Consider the following 19945-nt stretch of genomic DNA (forward strand, 5'->3'; position numbering starts at 1 on the left):
GTCTTCAAGAGGGAGCAAAGGAATGTTCTTCTGGCATCCTTCTCCAAATGCCTAAATAGCTAGTGTGCTTTAGTGGCAGAGGCAAGCTAACAAAAAAAAAAAATCAACAAAACAAAACTGCAAAGAGGAGGGCGGTTGCTGTGGGGGAGGTTCCTCAAAGCCTTCATGTTTCTTCTTTCCACCTGTACATATGCTTAGCCCTCTGTAGATTTGATCGCAAATAGATAGGCTTCTGCATTTTCAGGGACCTTGAACTTATGCACTTGGTCCTGGTATTTTAAGCAAACTTAAAATATGCTTTGGTGTGAAATGTGTAGTGCTCTGGCAATTTGGCTTGCTTTAGAAAACTTCCTTTGTCACCCTTGTTGTTGTTTTTTAATATTTGCTTAGGACCCCTGGCTTGTTCTAGTAGACAACATAGCAAGATCTACAGAGTAATTTACAATTCAGTTGAATATAAATTGATTTTATTTGCTGATGACATTCTTTTATTTATTTCAAAACCACTTGTCATTTTAAAAGCTATTTGCTTAATCTCTGCTTCTGATATTGGTGCAACTAACATTTGTTTTTGTGTATCATCTAGATGTGGTAGATTAATTTAATTTAAAAAACTTCTATATCATCATCCACTACATTTTTTGGTATGGTAAAAGGTAAAGGTAAAGGGACCCCTGACCGTTAGGTCCAGTCGTGACCAACTCTGGGGTTGCACGCTCATCTCACTTTATTGGCCAAGGGAACCGGCGTTTGTCAGCAGGCAGCTTCCAGGTCATGTGGCCAACAGGACTAAGCCTGAAACTAGGACTAAGCGAAACCAGAGCAGCGCATGGAAATGCCGTTTTCCTTCCCGCTGGAGTAGTACCTATTTATCTACTTGCGCTTTGACGTGCTTTGGAACTGCTAGGTGGGCAGGAGCAGGGACCGAGCAACGGGAGCTCACCCTGTCACGGGGATTCGAACTGCCAACCTTCTGATCAGCAAGTCCTAGGCACTGTGGTTTAACCCACAGCGCCACTCACATCCCCTTTTGGTATGGTATATACTGGTAATTCCATTTTTACATAAAAAGATCATTAATATCTTTTGAGCTTTTATAGACTTCATCTTCCCCTCCTGGGATCATTGCCTTATCTTTCTTTCGTTTTAATCAATTAGCCAAACTTTTACCTGGCTGTTCACCATTCTCCCAATATCTCTGTCTTACTTACACAGATGAGCATACATTCTATTTGCTGAGATAATCTATTGTTTAATTCATATTTCCTTTTTGTATTTCATTATACAACGCAGCAGTTGGGTTCCTAACCATTTGCACCCATAGGTCTTTCAATTCATCTCTCAACATATTTTCCCTCTTATGTTAAAGTCTATTTTTTATGATGAGTGTGCAATTATTTGGCCCCAAGTATATGTTTTATATGCTTCCCATTCAAATATTCAGGCAGATGATGTCTTGAAATTAAATTCAAAATATTGTAGGGTCTCTGCCCACATTTGTTGTAGAAATTCATTATCATTAAATAAGGAAACATTAAAATACTAATTTCTCAATGCCTTATCCAATTTATGAAACACACAATTCAAGATAATTGCTTACTTGTTTCACCAAACCTTTATTAGGCATTACAAATAATAAAAATAATTGCACTAAGATCTGATGCATAACTAATATCAATGCTACAATATTGGTGATATAGCAAAAATGGTATTAGAAAATAATCTAGGCAGATTTTAGGCTTTGGGGGATCGGCTTCCTCTCCTGTGGCAGTAAATAAGAAGAGATCGAACAAAAGGAATGTCTTAACAGTTAGATTCTTTAATAATCACAGTGAGAGACAAAGAACCAGTCTACCTAGAATGGCGGTGCTCCCAATTAAGGCATCCTCCCTGCATCCCTATTAATCTACGTCATTCCTGCATTTTGTAATCTGAGTTTGTAATCTCAGCGCTTTCTGTTCTGAGACTTTCTGAGCTCTTCTTGACCTTGGGGAGGGTGCTGTCCAGAGACTGTGAATCTGCTAACTCTCTCCCCCAGTCTTTCTTCTCCTAGCTGTTCCCTTCCAGTATTTCCCAAATCCTGCCTTCTGAACTGTGCCCCTCTGCAAACCACTGTTCCAAATCTATACTGTCCTCCTGCTCCTGGGAAATTCAGGATCAGGATCAGGGGGAGGGGGTGGCTCCCACCCTTCTTCCTCAGTGCAGCCTTCCTCAGCATGGTCCCTGACAGCAGAACATTTTTTGATGGACATTTGAGAAAAATGTATATGCTCTTTTAGTAGGATGCTTCACATGACTCCAAGAATATCCCTATAAAAAATGAAACTACTGTACAAATTAATGGAGGTGGATTTGGTATTCCGAATTTGGAACTAGACCATTTTGCTTATTTATTGTCAAATACTAAATATTGGAAACCTACTACAGTCAAACCTTGGTTCCCGAATGCCTTTGTTATGGTGCGTTTAGGCTCCTGAATGCCAGAAACTTGGAATTAAATGTTCCGGTTTTCAAATGTTTTTCAGAACTTGAATGTCCGACGCAGCTTCTGCTTGAGTGTAAGAAGCTCTTGCAACCAATCGGAAGCCGCACCTTGGTTGTCGAACATTTCGGAAGTCGAACAGTCTTCCGGAATGGATTGCATTTGATAGCTGAGGTTTCACTGTATCTGGTGTTAACTGTGCAACTTGGGCAACTTTAGAACACACACATACAGCACCTTTAGTTGGTTGGACAATACTAGGATCAAGATATTTGAAAATTTGGGAGACTGTTGAGACAAGCCAGAAAGATATGGAACACAATGTCTAATAAAAACCAGTTTGATCCATTTTCACACAGTAAATTGACTTTGTGGGGAAACCCAATTTTATAAACTGGAAAAAGATGGTAATTTGGAAAAATTGGATGGAAGAGGGCATATTGACTTCGGATCAGCTGATAGATGAGAAAGATGAATTTTATACGTGTAGTGTTTTAGGAGATAAATATAATTTCTCAGATGCATCAGATGAGATATCTGTGACGCAATTGGTCAGTTACTTAAGTATTTTTATTTTTTTACTTGATGGGGGCAGCTGCCCTCATCTGCCCCCCCCCCCCATCTGGCTACACCCATGCTTACAGTGTCCTATTCTCACAAAGTTTTGGAAGAAAGTGTTGAACTGCGTAAACTTGACTGTACTGTACAGGAAAATATAAAAATTTCAGAGGAAACTATTTTTTGAATCATCTACCTATTATATGGAAGTTGACAACTGCAGTGTGATAATGGATTCTATGTGCCCTAATAATGGCCAAAAGACTGGGATTGATGAACTGGAAGAACAGAGATATACTCCCCTTTAATCAATGGACTGGAGACATGGCAGCACTCACAGCATATGAACAGACTGCTTAGAGATTAGACATTGTTTGGGTAGATATATTGATATTTGGAATGAGTTTATACAGAATATAATCATATGTATTAGCATATGTAAGAGTCATATATATATAATAGCATATGTTGCACGTTTTTTCTTTTTTCACTTTATTTTGCATAACTGAAATAAACTTTAAAATATTAATATTAATTTGTGGAGCACAAGTGAGGAGGAAGGGGAGCCATCCTGCCCTTGACTCTCCAGATGTGCCCTGCATCTCATCAGCTTGGCACACTGGCACAGGCATGGGCATAGCCAGCTCCCCCTTCCGGTCAATAAATAAAAATAATTAACTAACTGACCAGTTGTGTCACAGTTAACTTGTTTCTGCCCACCCCACCCCCACATAATGTCTGCCCCCCTAAAATAAATCCTGGCTATGCCCATGGACACAGGTCTTTTTATTGGTAAGAAAGGATATCTTGCTTTGGATCCCTGACCACTTGTAGTTGGTATGTTAGCTTTTTGCCTCTTTACCTCTTCCTTGTCCTTATTTCTAGTTACAGGTAGGTAGCGGTGTTGGTCTGCCGTAGTCAAAACAAAAAAAAAAATCCTTCCAGTAGCACCTTAGAGACCAACTAAGTTTGTTATTGGTATGAGGTTTCGTGTGCATGCACACTTCTTCAGATACACTGAAACGGAAGTCACCAGACCCTTATATATAGTGAGAGGGTGGGGAGGGGTATTACTCAGAAGGGTGGTGGGAATGGGAGATTGGCACACGAAAGCTTTCTTGTTTTGCTTTTGACAAGCTACCAAACTTGCTTTGATCTTTAGCAAAAGAAGTTGTTAATGGGTAGTTCTTTAGCAGTAGGCTTGCGAACTTTCATCCAACTATCTCTGAAACACAAAAACAAAAAGACAAAAAAGACAAGAGTTACATATTGCAATTACTAGCAGAAGGTGAAGTGCTTCAGCTGCTTTTCCTATTTATGTGTGGGTAAGCATATATGCAAGATCCATTGGCAGCTTGGAGATTTTCTGTATATTTCATCATACAGTTTATATTTCATCTCAGCCACAGCCAAACTATGCCTTTAAATGCAACCTCAGCAGCCTCAGCTAGGGGACTGCCTGTCCTGTGAGAAACTAAATGTCCTTCTTCAGTTTCAGATCACTGAATGCAGTTAAATAAAGTTCCGATCCTTAGCCAATGATGAGTGCTTTGCCTTTTTATTTCTGAGCCTGCATACTTGCAATGTTCTTGCAGACAATACTGTATGGGTGAGCTGTTGTGGTTTATATATTCCAGTAGAGGGCAGTAGTACATGCAGTGTTCTCCTTCAAGACTGCATAGTGAAGTGGAGAAGAAAGTGAGCAGATGGTCATAGCTATATTACAATGAGATGTTGGAAAACGAGGCCGATAATGTGTGTATATGTGTGTTTTGGTGCTATAGGAGAGCAGAGACCTTCATATGCGGTTGATTTAGAAATCAATTCAGTTGCACTGTAAGCTACCTCAGCTATGGCTAATTATAAACACCATGTTGGAAACCTGCAATAGGGAAATTGAGGAGATTGTGGCATTTGCAAGAAAAGAGCCTACTTAGCTCTAACCCACAAACTAAAATATGGCTCATTAGTCCAGTCATGTTGTCGGTCTACCTTTAAATAAAAAAGGTTTCTTTGGCAATGTCCAAAGTAAGAGGAAGAATAAGCAAGTGGTAGGTGCTCTGCATGGAGAAGACAGAGAAAAGCTATTGTGTGTCAGAGAGAAGGCAGAACTTCTCAACACCTACTTTGTCTCTGCCTTCACCCAAAAGGAAAGTGATGCCCAACCTGGTGATAACAGAATAAATAATGTGAACGAGCTGCAGCCGGTAGTAAGGCAACACCTAGCTACTTTAAATGAATTCAAATCTCCAGGGCCTGATGAGCTGCATCCAAGGGTACTAAAGGAGCCTGCAGGTGTAATTTCAGAGCATTTATCTATGATCTTTGAGAATTCTTGGCGAACAGGTGAGGCAAATGGAGGCGGGCAAATGTTGTCCCCATCTTCAAAAAGGGGAAAAAGAAGACCCAGGTAACTACCAACCTGTGAGCTTGACATTGATACCAGGAAAAGTCCTAGAGCAGAGAATTCAATAGTCGGTCTGTGAGCATTTAGAAAAGGATGTTGTGATTACTAAGACACAGCATAGATTTCCAAAAGAAAAATCTAAAAAGAAAAATGCCAGAAAATCTCAGTTCTTTTTTGATAGAGTTACAAGGCTGGTGGATCAGGGGAATGCTGTGGACATAGTGTATCTTGATTTCAATAAGGTTTTTGACAAAGTCCCCCATGATATTATTGTGAGGAAGCTGGTAAAATGTGGGTTGAATAAGGTAACTGGTAGGTGGATTTGTAGCTGGTTTACTGACCGAACCCAAAGAGAACTCATTCACATAGCTGTCAATGTTTCCCTTTTTTAAAGGGAAATTTCCTTATTCCGAATAGGATTCCTCGCAAGAAAAGGGAAAAGTTGACAGCTATGCTCATTCATGATTCCTCATCATCCTGGGAAAAAGGGGTGTCGCAGTGTTCTGTCCTGAGTCCGTTGTTGTTCAGCGTCTTTATAAATGATTTGGACGAAGGAATTGAGGGGATGCTCATCAAATTTGCAGATGACACCAAACTGGGAGGGCTAGCTAATGCCGCAAAAGACAGAATCAGAATTCAAAATGACCTTAACAGATTAGAAAACTGGGTGAAGGTAACAACATGAATTTCAATAGAGCTAAGTATAAGGCAGGAATAACCAGAAAATATAGGATGGGGGACATCTGGCTTACTTGCAGTACATGTGAAAAGGATCTAGGGGTCTTGGTGGATCACAAGCTTAATATGAGTCAACAGGGTCGTGCTGCAGAATCAAAAAACCCTAACAATATTTTAGGCTGAATCAACAGAAGGATAGTGTCCAGGTTGAGTGAAGTAATAGTACCACTTTGCCTTGGTCAGACCACACCTGGAAGACTGTGTCCAGTTCTGGGCATCACAAATTAGGAAGGATGTTGACAAGTTGGATCATGTGCAGAGGAGGGCAACGAAGATGATCAAAGGTCTAGAAGCCAAGACTTATAAGGAATGGTTGAAGGAGCTGGGTATTTTTAGCCTGGAAAGGTGGGTCTGAGAGGAGATATGATAGCCATCTTCAAATATCATAGAATCATAGAATCATAGAGTTGGAAGAGACCACAAGGGCCATCGAGTCCAACCCCCTGCCAAGCAGGAATATCTCAAGGGCTGTCATATGGAAGGTTGACCAAGCTTGTTTTCTCCTCCTCTGGAAGGTAGGACTCAAACTAGTGGCTTCAAGTTACAGGAAAGGAGTCCGACTAAGCATTCAGGGGAAAAATTCTGACATTAAGAGCTGTTCAGCAGTAGAGCAGACTCCCTCGGGAGGTGGCGGACTCTCCTTCCTTGGAGGTTCTTAAGCAGAGATTGAATGGTCATCTGTCATGGATGCTTTACCTGAGATTCCTGCATAGCAGGGGGTTGGACTAGATGACCCTTGGGTCCCTTCCAATGCTAAGATTCTATGATTCTTCATTTTCAGGGGAAGCATTTCTAGACCTGGTTCAGCCCCATGAGCTGGAGCCATGGACAGCTGGTGGACCACAATTCCTCCACCTCGCCATAAAGAAAGGCTAATTTCAGAATTCCTTTTTGGTGGGGTGGGATGGCTTGGAGGCAAAGTCATCAAGCGCTATTGTAACAAACCTTCCCCCCAATTTTATCACTTTGAGGGAGACTATTTGCATGTTTGGTGGAGTTGCTTAACTGTAGCTATTGCAATATGTTGATGAATAAAGTGATGCTTGGAATGTTTGTGACTCATTCCCAGCCACCCTCATTAACTAATCACCCTGGATCACCCTGAGCAATGTGGCCTTGGGGATCAGCAGTGTAGCTGTGGTCAGGAAAGGCCGGTGAGATGATAAGCTGCTCTCTCTCTCTGCCTGTGGAGTGAATACTAAAGAGCTGAAAAGAAATTTAACAGTTGTGCTGAACAAGTTTGCTACGTTTTGCAGCGGTGATTTTGTGAAGGACGTTCTATTGGCTGGAACCACACGTGGGTAGGATCCTGGTTTGCCTTCTTTATGGAAGAAGAAGAAGAGTTTGGATTTGATATCCCGCCTTTCACTTCCTTTAAGGAGTCTCAAAGCGGCTAACATTCTCCTTTCCCTTCCTCCCCCACAACAAACCCTCTGTGAGGTGACTGGGGCTGAGAGACTTCAGAGAAGTGTGACTGGCCCAAGGTCACCCAGCAGCTGCATGTGGAGGAGCGGAGATGCAAACCCGGTTACCCAGATTACGTGACTACCGCTCTTAACCAATACACCACACTGGCTCTCTATAGCTTTATGGTAAAGCTATAGAGACAAAAAAGGAACTACGGGAGCCTTTTTTGCTGCCACCTCCTGGCTGGAGTATTTCAGTGCATTCATTATATTTATTTCTTGTATCTTGGCAGAGCAAGTGACATCAACTAAATATTTGATCCTGTCCTATCCCAGTCCTGGTGAATAACACTATGGCCGCACCTGGGAGGGCAGCACAGTGACAGTGGCCCTCTTCACATGCCATGATGGGGTAAGGCAGCCCTACTGCACTCGGAGACCGCTTTGCTCATTCTACAGAGTAGCACCTTGGGCTTGTGCCCCAGAGTCCTGTCTTGATGGTACCTACACAGCTATGCACACACTGAACTAAATAGGACTTCTGGGTAGATATGCACAGAACCAGATTTTCCCACTGCTGCCTGTGTTTCCAGTGTGTTTCCAAAGCTATGTGGCAGGCAGAAGTTCACTGTGGCACAGAGAGTCAGTAATGGGGGAAAGTTACACCTCCTGAATTTCTGGCTTTTAGTTGGTGACACCAGATGATTAATAGGTGAGTGACCCGACCCACCTGTCAAAGTGGCCCACTCTGGTCTGCTGATGTGATCCTGTTCCCCACACCTGTGTTAAAGGCACAGAAGGCTAGAGGGAGGGACCGCATGTTATTTCCCAAATACAAAAATTATTTCCAAGTGCATAAATCAACATAGATTTTATTGCCGTGAAATGTTCACTTAAATGTGGTCATCATCTTCAGAGACCCATGTCTCATGGACAAGTCATGTAAGGAACGGAAAGGTAAAAGAGAATGAGTTTAACCACCAAATTATAAATTGCTGTGGGGTGGAGCAGGGAAGAGGAAAGGAACAATAATCTTTGCCTTGCTTGTGACCAAGTGCTCACTCACATTTAAGTACAATCACAACAACTGCTGTACAGAACAGAACCCATCAGGCAAAAGAAAAAAAATAGCTGTTTAAAAATGATTCCCCATGAAAGAAATGGAAGTTTGGTCTTTTTCTGATGTTGGGCAAAATGACCTCATCTTCCCAACCCCTCAGTCAGCACTTCTGCAAAATCTGCAACAGCCAGGAGGAAGAAGCCTTTGAAATTCCACTTCCTGGATCCTGCTCATGGACCTGCAGTTCTCTTACTATCAGCTCCTCTTGCCCTTTTAAAGCAAACTACTGGAACAGAAGAGTTATCTTTCCAAAGGCTAAGATAAATTCAAATTTATCTGGATTAATTAGCAGCCCTTTCAGATTTGTTAATTTCCAGAGCAAAAAAAAAAAACAAAACAAAACAATGTTCTACAGTCTTTTCAAGGTTGGAGGGAACCACTACATGGGGTGGGGGCTCAAGGACGCATCTGAAGAACAGGATGCCACCATGTGAGTGCTCCTATCAAGCGACCATGCCGGTGAAGAAATTTCAAAAGGAAGATATGAGTGGTATTTACACAGAGGTCTGAGAGAGAGACTGTACACTGAATAAGGTTTTTTTTGTTTGTTTTTTTGTTTTTGTATCTTACAGAACATCAAGCCTGACCTGCAAGAAGGTCATTTCACACATTACGCAGCAACAAAATAGTGGTTGGCCCCAAGTGTACACTCAAATGGCCCTCAAGCTACATCTAGGCTGCAGCTCGCCCACCGTCTTCTAACAAGTGTACTTCGTCTGAAACACATATTTTCAAACAACTGTTTATCACATCCACACTATACATTTTTAGGCGTACACTTTTTTTTTTAATTAAAAAAACACACCATAATACAGGAAGAAGGCCCTAAGTACGGGTGCCTGTCTGGTTGGATAAAAAAGATGACTGTATTTTGCTAATGAGCTTACTTATAGCTAAACATTGGCAACCAAAGGATTATAAAAGACTGAACAGTTAAGATACTTTTGAATATGAACTGGGGTGGAGCTGTGAGTGGCAATAAAGGTTTTTGCCAGGATTTCAAAATGAAGAAGAGGTCCTTAGTTTTTACCGTCTGAAAATGCAGTGGTCCCATGAATACACAATTCCAAAAACCCGTCCATCCCTCTCTTGATTGAATAAAAGTATTTCTAAATTACAGCCACCTAGGCTGTCCCTGGTCATTCATGCCTGTGGGTCACAGCCAGGGTGTTACATATGATGGCTATAGGGGACCCAGTGGCGTAGCGTGGGGGGTGCCAGGGGTGCCGGCCGCACCGGGCGCAACATTTGGGGGGGGCGCGTTTGGGCGGCCCCCCTCGAGGAAGCGGGAACCTCTCCAAGGCGGGAGAGACCTCCTCCCGCCGCCAGCCTTCGGATGGCTGTCCTGAAGACTTGTGGTGGGAGCAGTGGCGTAGCATGGGGGTGCAGGGGGGGCTGCCGCACCTGGCGCAACATCTGGGGGGGGGGCGCGGAAGAGACTCGAGTGCTAAAATCCACGGGTTAGGGGGCGCAAATTACTTGCCTTGCCCCGGGTGCTGAGAACCCACGCTACGCCACTGAGGGGACCCGATACCTGCTGCACAAAAACAACAATCACCACTATATTTAACAAAAATGGTGAATCCTTAGAAGGGAGGGTTAAATGTGATTAAGTTACACAAGAGGAGACCTCAGGTAAAACTTCTTGATACCAAGAAGTTTGTCAATTCTCTGTATGTGTGTGAGAGAGTGAGTAAGGGAGAGCGAAAGCGCAGCTGACTTTTGACACCTCACAAAACCCCACCATGCAGTCTACTTTGGTAAGCAGTATTATATCAGAGCCATGGACTCATATGAGATCAACCCTTCTCCATGTATTGAAAAATGGCTTGCATTTTCCAATGCACAGAAGAGGAGCCATGTTCTCATGTGAATCCAATGCTCGAGTGTTATACTGTTCAAACAAGCAGGCCACTCACATGAATGTGTGTATGCAAACTGGGTGTGTGGAAGCAGGGGCATAACCAAGATTTTTGTTACTGAGGCAGAACCGACGTGATTAGTCAGTTAGTTATGTATTTCTATTGTTTTACTTGATGGGGGGGCAGCTGCCCCCTGCCCCCTCTTGGCTACGCCCATGTGTGGAAGTATAACCACAACCAGCTCTGTGGGATTCCTCTATATTGACAGGAATTAAGTGTGCGATGCACAACACGTCAGGGATTTATTTTATAAATCTAAACTTGTCAACATTTCAGCTGGGTTGGGCAATTGAGATTAGGGCAGATCTGCAGCAGTTAGCTAAAGTGTGACCTGCTAATTCCTGCATATCTAACCACTGTGTAATGCATAGCTGGAAGGACTAGTAGCAAAGTTAGAAGTCCTATTACATTTTGATCCTGGACATATTTCATGATGCTTTAGTGAAAAGTTTATTTTACTCTAGATCTGGGTAGGTTTTGTGAGTATTTTGAATGTCAGAACATCATACTATTTTAAGAAGAGGAAGAAAGACAATTGAGAACAATAAGGTTGTGCTCTAGTCTTTGCAGTGAGCAAAGTGTGCGTGTGTCTCTCTCTGTGTGGCAGATTTTGTGTTCCAGGCCCAACATGCGCATATGTTAAGTGCAGGGTCTAGCTGAATGAACCTGAGCCCAGAATAGCAAACCAGACTTTGGGCAGATGTCTGCGAAAGAAAATTTTAAGTCCAACTTTATTATAAGCCACAGCTAGAAGGCTTTTCTCACTCCTTTAATGAACCTAACAGAAACAGAATGAGCCTGGCAAAAGCTGAGGCATTAAGTGTCAGAATCATGAAACAGCTAGAAAATTATAACTCTCTGGCTGTCTTGGGCATGGCTGCTACAAATGGCTACTTCTAAATCAGATTATTGAATTGGATAATGTGCTGGTCTGTAACAAATTTTGAGTTTAGGAATGTGTGTTCTGGGGGGGGGGAGGCATTTGGCGCTATTAAGACATTTTCTGAATAAGCAGGAAAAGGGGGAAGAGCATCTTCCATGCTCATGCCTTCTGGCCCTCACTCCTTATGCACATTCAGCATGGTGTCTGTACAAATGATGCCCTACAAATGTGCAAACTGTTGGCTCTGTCTGTGTGATCAGGGACCTTTCCTGATTGTGTAGTCAGAGCTTAAACACAGGATCTTTCAGACATTGCACCAGAAGCACACTGGGGAACAGCTGGCAGGAGCAATCCTACCCCCCCACCCCCTGCAAGAAGAGCTGAACAGTGTGGCTGAAGCATGATCCTACAAGCCGTTGAAGAGGGGAAAGAGAAACATTGTGACATCACAGCAACACACTAGATCTCTCCAGTCCCATATTCTGATCCAGCAGAGCATACAGCTGTTTATGGTTTTCTGCAGGCACAGAACTCAGCTGCTAAGATTAAGGGCAGGTGGGAAAGATGGTCAGAAGCTCCAGCTCTTATTTGTTGAACTTCTCCTAGCTAGCAGTAAGAAGGGTATGGACTCAGTGGCCACACCCTCCCAAGAGAAGGCACCCAGGCTGGAATGACAAATCGTTGATGGGCTTTGACATCATTCTGGTGTGGATCTATCAGAAGCTCCCAGGCCTCAGTATTCAGTCCAAACAACGCAGTGCTTGTTATTTGAAATATCTTCAAGTTCTTCCACCTCCTATGCAAGACATGCTTCCATATTGTCTCTTGTGGGGGCAAGTGAAAAGAGGCACTCTTCTCTGTTTCATCCATTGAATGGGTGATGGTGTGACACAAGTTCACCAGGATGCCATATTCTTTTAGTCTCTGACTAGGCTGTCCAATCAGAAAAGTGTTTCAGTGTTAGCCTGCGATAGGTTAGAATTGTGCTGCTTCTTCCAAGTCTGGAAGTGCTGGGGGGGGGGGAGTGTCAGTGTATCATTTGGAATGATCAAATGTACGTGTGTGCATGCGTGTGTGCACACACAAAACATCATTGAGAGAGAGAGAGAGAGCTTTTAAAAAAGTGACAGTTTCATCCCACAGTTACTGTACATAGCTGTCCTTGGGGAGAGCAGGGGTGGTGGGTTTTAAAAAACCTCCCCCTCCCCAAATTCAGTTTGGTCCACTGGAGCCAAATCACTTTTGATGAGATATATAGATATAGATATATATGTAGATCTATATATATAGAGATAGATATATGTTTTAAAAAAAATATCAGCAGCAAGGTTCTCTGGAAATAGATTCTGTTTGATGTAGCTAGTCTGTCTTTTCTGTTTTGCCCTCTTTCACAGCAGCCTCTGAAGTTTTCCGCAGGGGGGCCTTCTCCGAGTTGGCATGTCCTTGGCCGGATTCTGCGGCTCCGCCATTTTTGTGTGCCGTGTGTTTTTCCAAGTAGTTCAGCATTTCACTGAGAACAGTTTGGAAAGTGCTGAGGGCAGCACATATCGCAGGCGTCCCAAAGCCATGAGTGATCAAGCTGTAAAGGAAGGAGAGAGAGAGAGAGAGAGAGAGAGAGAGAGAGAGAGAAATATTGAAGAGTTTACTGCACACAGATTTTCATTTTGCTGAAATTGAATACTTGCCCACTAAAATATTTATTACTTTTCGAGTGAGGAAGACACAAAAATAATCTATCTATCCAGGCCAGAAACATCTTCAAAGGTTGATTTTCTTGACAGAAGCTTAGGTGTTAAGTGCAGCCCTTAGGGACCAGATTTTCAGTTGGTGTAAACCGGTGTTGCTTCATTTACTGTGGCCAGGATGCCCTGGAACCCAACAGGTAGAAGAGGATGCTATGAAGTCTCCCAAAGCAATACAATGTGACTCCCAACAAAACTGTCTGCTAGGATGATGAGGAATAAACCCTGCAAGAAAAAGCCTCAAAGGTAGAAATATGTGTGGAAACACACATCTTGCACCCACTGGGAAACTCTGGCCCAATCAGGTACTTGCACACGGGTGTTTATAGGTTTATGGGTAACATCCACCCTTGGCATGTTGTGGTGAGAGTCAGTGTTGCAACAAAAGTGATTCCTGCAGTAATAATGTTTGTAGCTGGAACATATACTGGGGTGGCAAAACAGGGAACAGGCAATCTTCATTCTGGGAATAGGTATGAAGGTGAAGGGTTAAACCCCCCCTCCCAAATACATGGCCCTGATCCAAATCATACTTGGGATACAGTCACATGTAGTTTGGTCTTTCATTTGGATTAAAGTTCAGGTTGCCAGTTTCCCCCCCTGGCATGTCCCCTATACCTTTAATGATTGCCTGGCTGGCAAAAATCAGCACTGAAGTTTTTCCTGGCGTGACTATTCAACAGTGGGCGAAGCTTAACATGCTGGTTTCTGACTGTTATATAGCTATGAAATGCTGGAAGTATTTGGATACAGCTAAGCTTGCACTGGAGGCAGAGGTGTAGGCAGTGGCGTAGCGTGGGTTGTCAGCACCCGGGGCAAGGCAAGTAATTTGTGCCCCCTAACCCGTGGATTTGCGCCCCTAACCCGTGGATTTGTGCCCCCTAACCCTAATCCCCAGATGTTGCGCCCGGTGCGGCCGGCCCCCCCTGCACCCCCCACGCTACACCACTGGGTGTAGGAAGGTCAGGTGGTACCTGGTACGGAAAATTTCTTGTCACCCCCCCACACACACACATTGATTTTTGATTTTTGATTTGCCTGCAAAAATGGTTTTTATGTTATTTTGTATTTTCTTACAAAGGAATGTGGATTCTGGGCCCCTGATAACAAGTACCATATTTTTCGTCCTATAGGGCGCACCGGCCCATAGGACGCACCTCGTTTTTTTTGGGGGGGAAATGAATTAAAAAAAATTATCCCCCCCCGCCGTGGCTGCCGCCCCAAGCTTTGCGCACACCTGCCCGAAGCACGGGGCACCCTCCGGAGGGCTCCCTGTGCTTCGGGCGACAGGCTGCCACCCCAAGCCTCGCACGCTCGGCGGGACCTCCTGCCGGGCACGCAAGGCTTGCAGACACTCGCCCGAACCACGGGGAGCCCTCCGGAGGGCTCCCCGTGCTTCGGGCGACAGGCTGCCGCCCCAAGCCTCATGCGCTCGGCAGGACCTCCTGCCGGGCGCGCAAGTCTTGCGGACACTCCCCGAAGCACGGGGAGCCCTCCGGAGGGCTCCCCGTGCTTCGGGCGACAGGCTGCCGCCCCAAGCCTCACGCGCTCGGTGGGACATCCTGCCCGGTGCGCAAGGCTTGCGGACACTTGCCGGGGCTGCAGGCTGCTGCCCGCAAGCCTTGTGAGCCCGTGGGAACTCCCGCCGGGCTTGCGGATAGTTTCCTGAAGCCTGGAGAGCGAGAGGGGTCGGTGCGCACTGATGCCTCTCACTCTCCAGGCTTCAGCGAAAGCCTGCATTCGCCCCATAGGACACACACACATTTGCCCTTCATTTTTGGAGGGGAAAAAGTGCGTCCTATGGGGCGAAAAATACGGTAGGCGACTGTGGACAGATACTTAAATCTACAGGATGGATTGTGTTTTGGCTCCACTGAATTGAAATTTCAGCTTTCATGACGTATGAAAACGGCCAAGTAAACAGTTATTTTTGTGGAGGTGGGTCAAGATATTAACTGATATGCATGAAATTTCAGATATAGCTATATAATCCCTAGTGTAGTAAGATAAGACCTTTGGAGCAGGCATTTTTTAAAAAAAAAAATTAATGAAACGCCTAGTAGGGCAGTAATTGTTCCTTGATAATTTGTCACCCCCCTGCATGATGGCACCTGGGGCGGACCCCCCCCCTTCCTACGCCCCTGACTGGAGGCTAGAGAGAGGAACCTCCTAGCTTCCTAGACTGCCATTTATCCTGTGCTGACCTTCCTTCAGACTAGAATTTCTGACTTCATTTCCTACTTTCTTCTTTTCTTTGCCACCTTGGCATCCGCTTTGAGTCTCTCTCCATCTGAGATGAAAGAGAAAGCAAGGCCCATTGCACCTCTTCTATGCTTACCATGATACAATGCACTTTTGGGGGAATGAAAATGGATTTGTATTTGTAAAGAGTGTTCTGAGAACTTTGGCGGTGGTGGGATATTATGCCAATTTTCTCAAGTCATTATGCAGTTAAGCACATGCAGCCAAGCCCAGAAGCTGGATGGGAAGGGCGTTTCCCCTTCATGTTTTAATGATATCCTTTCACTGAAGTAAAACCAGCCAAATAGGCCTCAAGACTTGGACTCTCCTTTGGCAGCAGCTACAAGGTGTCGCACACCCCACCCCACCTCTCCACCCCCAGGCTGACAGAGCTCAGTCTTATTGTGAAGGAAATAGCTTTACTCTCCATGGGAGGTGGAGGAGAAAAAGAGGAAGCCACCATCTGTCTATCCCCGTTTACAGCAATGGCCAAGTCTGGATATTTCTAGCAGCAGAAGTTGCTATCAAATATTTACAGCATACTGTGGCAGGCTGATGATACTCAAAGAGAGACATGTGCCTCTGCTATGCCCTGCTCAGTGTGAAACCATCTAACCCCATGAGTGGCCCCTATGACTGCAGAAGCCCCTTCCTGCAGCCTCTACATATTACCTGCGGTTCTTCTCAGTATGTAACTTGTTCATGGTTAGAAGACGGAAAACACCAGGGCTTAGTGCCAAGCCTTCAGATGCTTTACAGCAGGCACAGCCAAGGTGGGGCCCTCTGGATGCTGCCAGACATAAACCCCCATCAGCCCCAGCTGGCATGGGAGTTATAGTGCTAAACGTCCGGAGGGCCACCCTTGCTTTACATAAATTTATTTTAGGAACAAAAAGGTGAGAGCAGTCTCCAGTGTTTTCTTGATAGGATCTCCCTGGGTCCATAATCACATTTTTGTGGCTCACGCACATGAGGATCTGCTTGCAACGAGTGCATCAGCCATGTCTCTTGCTGCATGAAGGACCGTATCTGCCACAATGTGGGCATGTTTTATGCAGGGTTTCAGCTTTTCTGGCACTGAAGCCTATGCACATAGCTCAGTTGCCCATGTCGGATGTGTGGATGTTGGGGGTGGGTCAGGGGAAGCTGCAGAGGCCGTGGTATCACCCCACCACTCCTTCTGGGCATGGCCACTCGTCCATGAATAAGAGTGTGAGGAGGGTTGCTAACACTCCAGCTGCAATTTGGGTGGCTGTGTGTATGCTCACACAACCTTTTAAAAATACATATGTTATTATTACCATTACTATTCATTATTGTTAGTAATAACAATTTAAAGCATGCAAGTATATTAAAGTGATTTCAGGAGGAAGAACAAGTTGCTGAGAAGGACTTGTGTCCTATAGCTACACCCACAGAACCCTCTATGCCAAGCCTATTAGAACCCGCACATTCCCTTAAATACTATGAAAGTGCTTTGTGGTAGTTCTACTGGTTGAGTTTTAGTTTGCAGAAAATGTTGCAGGGTTATATTCAGATACCCTGTCTGAGCAGCGCAAGGCAAGGGAAGTATATATGGCTCCATAAATTTTTTGGCACTTCAGGAATTTAAATCCTGGAAATGTCCCATCTCTACACTATGCTCCATGAAGTGCTCCACCTTCAGCCACCATTTCGCTCAAGCACATTTTTATAATTGATGCCTGGGGGAAATCTTTGCACTTATCCCATCCTGCTCTTGCTTAGAGAGACCTGCAATATCACTTATTTGATTTAACCTGTTTGGGACTGAAAGATCATTTACGTTCATTTGGGAAAATGTAACCTAGTCCTATGTCCTTTCTTGCTTCCACATATTCTTCTTTTGTTTAGCTCACTAGCAGAGCAGCAGAAAAGAAATGACTGCTTCTCACCAGCACCACCAGAGGGCATCTGACCACTCAGGAATGACAGCACCTTGGAACAAGACAATAGTCTCCATTGCATTCTAACTGTGCAAATTTTCATGAATTTGGATTTCATGTTTAAGCCCACATATTCAACTGGATAGTTTTTCATTATGCAAAAACTGAAGTGGTTTAATTGTTTATTTGCTTGAAACATTTATATCCCACCTTTCCTAGGGCAGATAACCAACAATAATTTAAAGAAAAACAAGGAAGAATAGCTAAACTATTAAATGTTGAAGAACACATACACACACAAATAAAAGCGGCTCTTAAAATAATCTTAGAACAGTGTACAAACAATGCAATACAGATTGATGCTGTTCTGATTGAGCCTCATATCTCAGGCCAACAGAACCATTCATGGCTTCATGCTCCTCTAAACTGGAAGGTTTGACCATCCGGTGAAAAGTCATTAAAGGGAGGGATAAGGCAAGCCAAGCTGGGGAAAATTCAAGAGCCTTTTTCTAATCTAAGTCTATATTATTTATATAGCAAAAAAATGAGTTTACATAAAAGTCTTGGACAGTAACTGCATTCCAGAGAGCTATACTCTCTCCTGGATCAAATTTGAGGACATTCCTGTGCCTTGGGATCCTGTAAGATGTGGTTGCTACACAAGGACTAAACTCGGCAAAGCTCCCCAACCCAAGACCAAAAGTTTAAGTAGCCTCCTTTTATGCACCCCTTGAAAGCTCTTCCCTACCACACATAGATTGGATTTAACAGATGCTAGTCTTGATGTAGAACTTACTGTGGCAGCATAAGCAACTTTCCTCCCAGTTTCTTGAGAGGAAGCACACTGAAATCTAAAACATTCACCAGCTAACATTTCAAGTTGACTTACAGAAGACAAATGGATTTCAAAGGTCATACCTGAAATGTGTTAAATGTCTCTGGATGTCAAGGTCCAATATTGGTGTGGGTCTTGAGGATCCCAAGGGTGATCTATCTTGGCTTAGCAGGTCCTGAAATTCTTTACATATTTGCCTAGAACCAAAATGGATGCATAATGTTAAGGATGTCTACCCAATGTCCCAATGCATGCTCCAATGTGTTGACATCTCTTAGCAGAAATGGATTCCCAGGTATGGAGCACAACTGAATAAATAGTAGCAGGTGGTACAGGTGGGAGGTGGGCTGAGAAATGAAGCCATTCTTCAAAGCTCTGCTGAAAAGAGTTTGGCACTGGCACTATTCCATTGCTTTCCATAATGCATGCGAAATAGCAACACTATGAAATGCAGATGGAATGTGCATAGAGGCTCGAAAGTGAAACTGTGCCAGGATGTTTGAAACACACAATATTAATTTGGAGACCAGATGATCCAGCATGTGGACTATTAGCTGGCCATTGCTCTCTTACGCTGTTTAGTGATTATATTCAAAATCAATCTACATTCCAAAAAAATGTGCATATGCATACACATGCACACACACACACAATGCAGTGACAACAATCCAACACAAATTATGTGTGGTTATGCTGCTTTTGGAATCTACTTTAAAATGCTTCAAGTTGCAGTATTACTAAACCTTGACCACCCAGTTCCAGGCTTTGGTCAATAGAACTTCACATTTCAGTGAACAGGAAAGGCCATCAGTGGGAGGCATCTCCCTAGAACCAGGACTTGCCAACCATGCTTATCTCACTCATGTCTAAATTCAGCTGCTATGAGCTTGCTTGTACGCAATTTTCATCCACTATGTCATTGAGACTACTGCATAGGATAAAAAACAGACGATCAAAGGAAATAGTGCTACATGGGGTTAGCCTCTTGGTTGCACACCATTGCACTGTTCTCTCACCATCTCATAAGGAAGTCACACATACATAAAATATTGCCTTCTGGAGTCTACTGTGTAATTTTCAAAAGAGATTTTGAGGCCATTATCAGAAATAAGCAACATCTCTTGGGTGCATGCCACAAACACCTTCCAGGTAGGGTTTTATGTGTGTGAATCATTTCAGAACCCGCCTCTTAGGGTTCAGATAGGAGGCCACTTCAGCTTGTGTTTAGAGGGTTGCTTCAGTCCATTTTCTGAAGCTTCACATGACTTTCCCACAGACTATAATGGGGAAATTAACAAAAAAAAATATTATTTTTTTAAAAAGCAGAACTGGGTGTTATATGCAGAGCTGAGTTGCTCTCGATTTCTAAACAGACTGTATGAAGTGGTGTGATTTGCCTGAGATTCATGCCTCATAGAACTGTTGAATGGTAGAGTTGGAAGGAACCCCAAGAGTCATCTAGCTCAACCCCCTGAGACTTTTGCACAGCCTTGCTCTCAAGTTCTATACAAATTTTCCCTATAGACATAATTTTATCTCATGAACAATAACTTCCATATGCACTTCTGTCTCTGAGATCCAGGGAAGCCTGCATTAAGGTCCGCCAGTCCATATCAAGCAAATCTTTGCTCTATAGCATTTGAGCCTTTGTCTTATTTTTCAAAAAAGGAAACAAATTATTTGCAACCGTTGATAGTTTAAAATGAA

The 19945-nt window shown here is 43.7% G+C and overlaps 1 protein-coding gene across 2 annotated transcripts in view; it reads right to left on the minus strand.

Annotated features, from left to right (window-relative positions):
* Nucleotides 1–12126: 12126 nt before the first annotated feature.
* TFAP2D (transcription factor AP-2 delta) overlaps nucleotides 12127–19945 on the minus strand; it is a 40416-nt gene continuing 32597 nt past the window's right edge. For both annotated transcript variants that reach the window (XM_082216440.1, XM_082216439.1), the window contains 2 exons: nucleotides 18322–18435; nucleotides 12127–13095 (listed from right to left, as the gene is read on the minus strand). In XM_082216440.1, coding sequence (XP_082072566.1) covers nucleotides 12876–13095; nucleotides 18322–18435 — 334 coding nt within the window. In that variant the 3' untranslated portion in view covers nucleotides 12127–12875. The remainder of the gene's footprint in view (nucleotides 13096–18321; nucleotides 18436–19945) is intronic.

The sequence above is a fragment of the Podarcis vaucheri genome, assembly GCF_965113315.1.
Source record: "Podarcis vaucheri genome assembly, chromosome: 3".
Lineage (NCBI taxonomy): Eukaryota > Metazoa > Chordata > Lepidosauria > Squamata > Lacertidae > Podarcis > Podarcis vaucheri.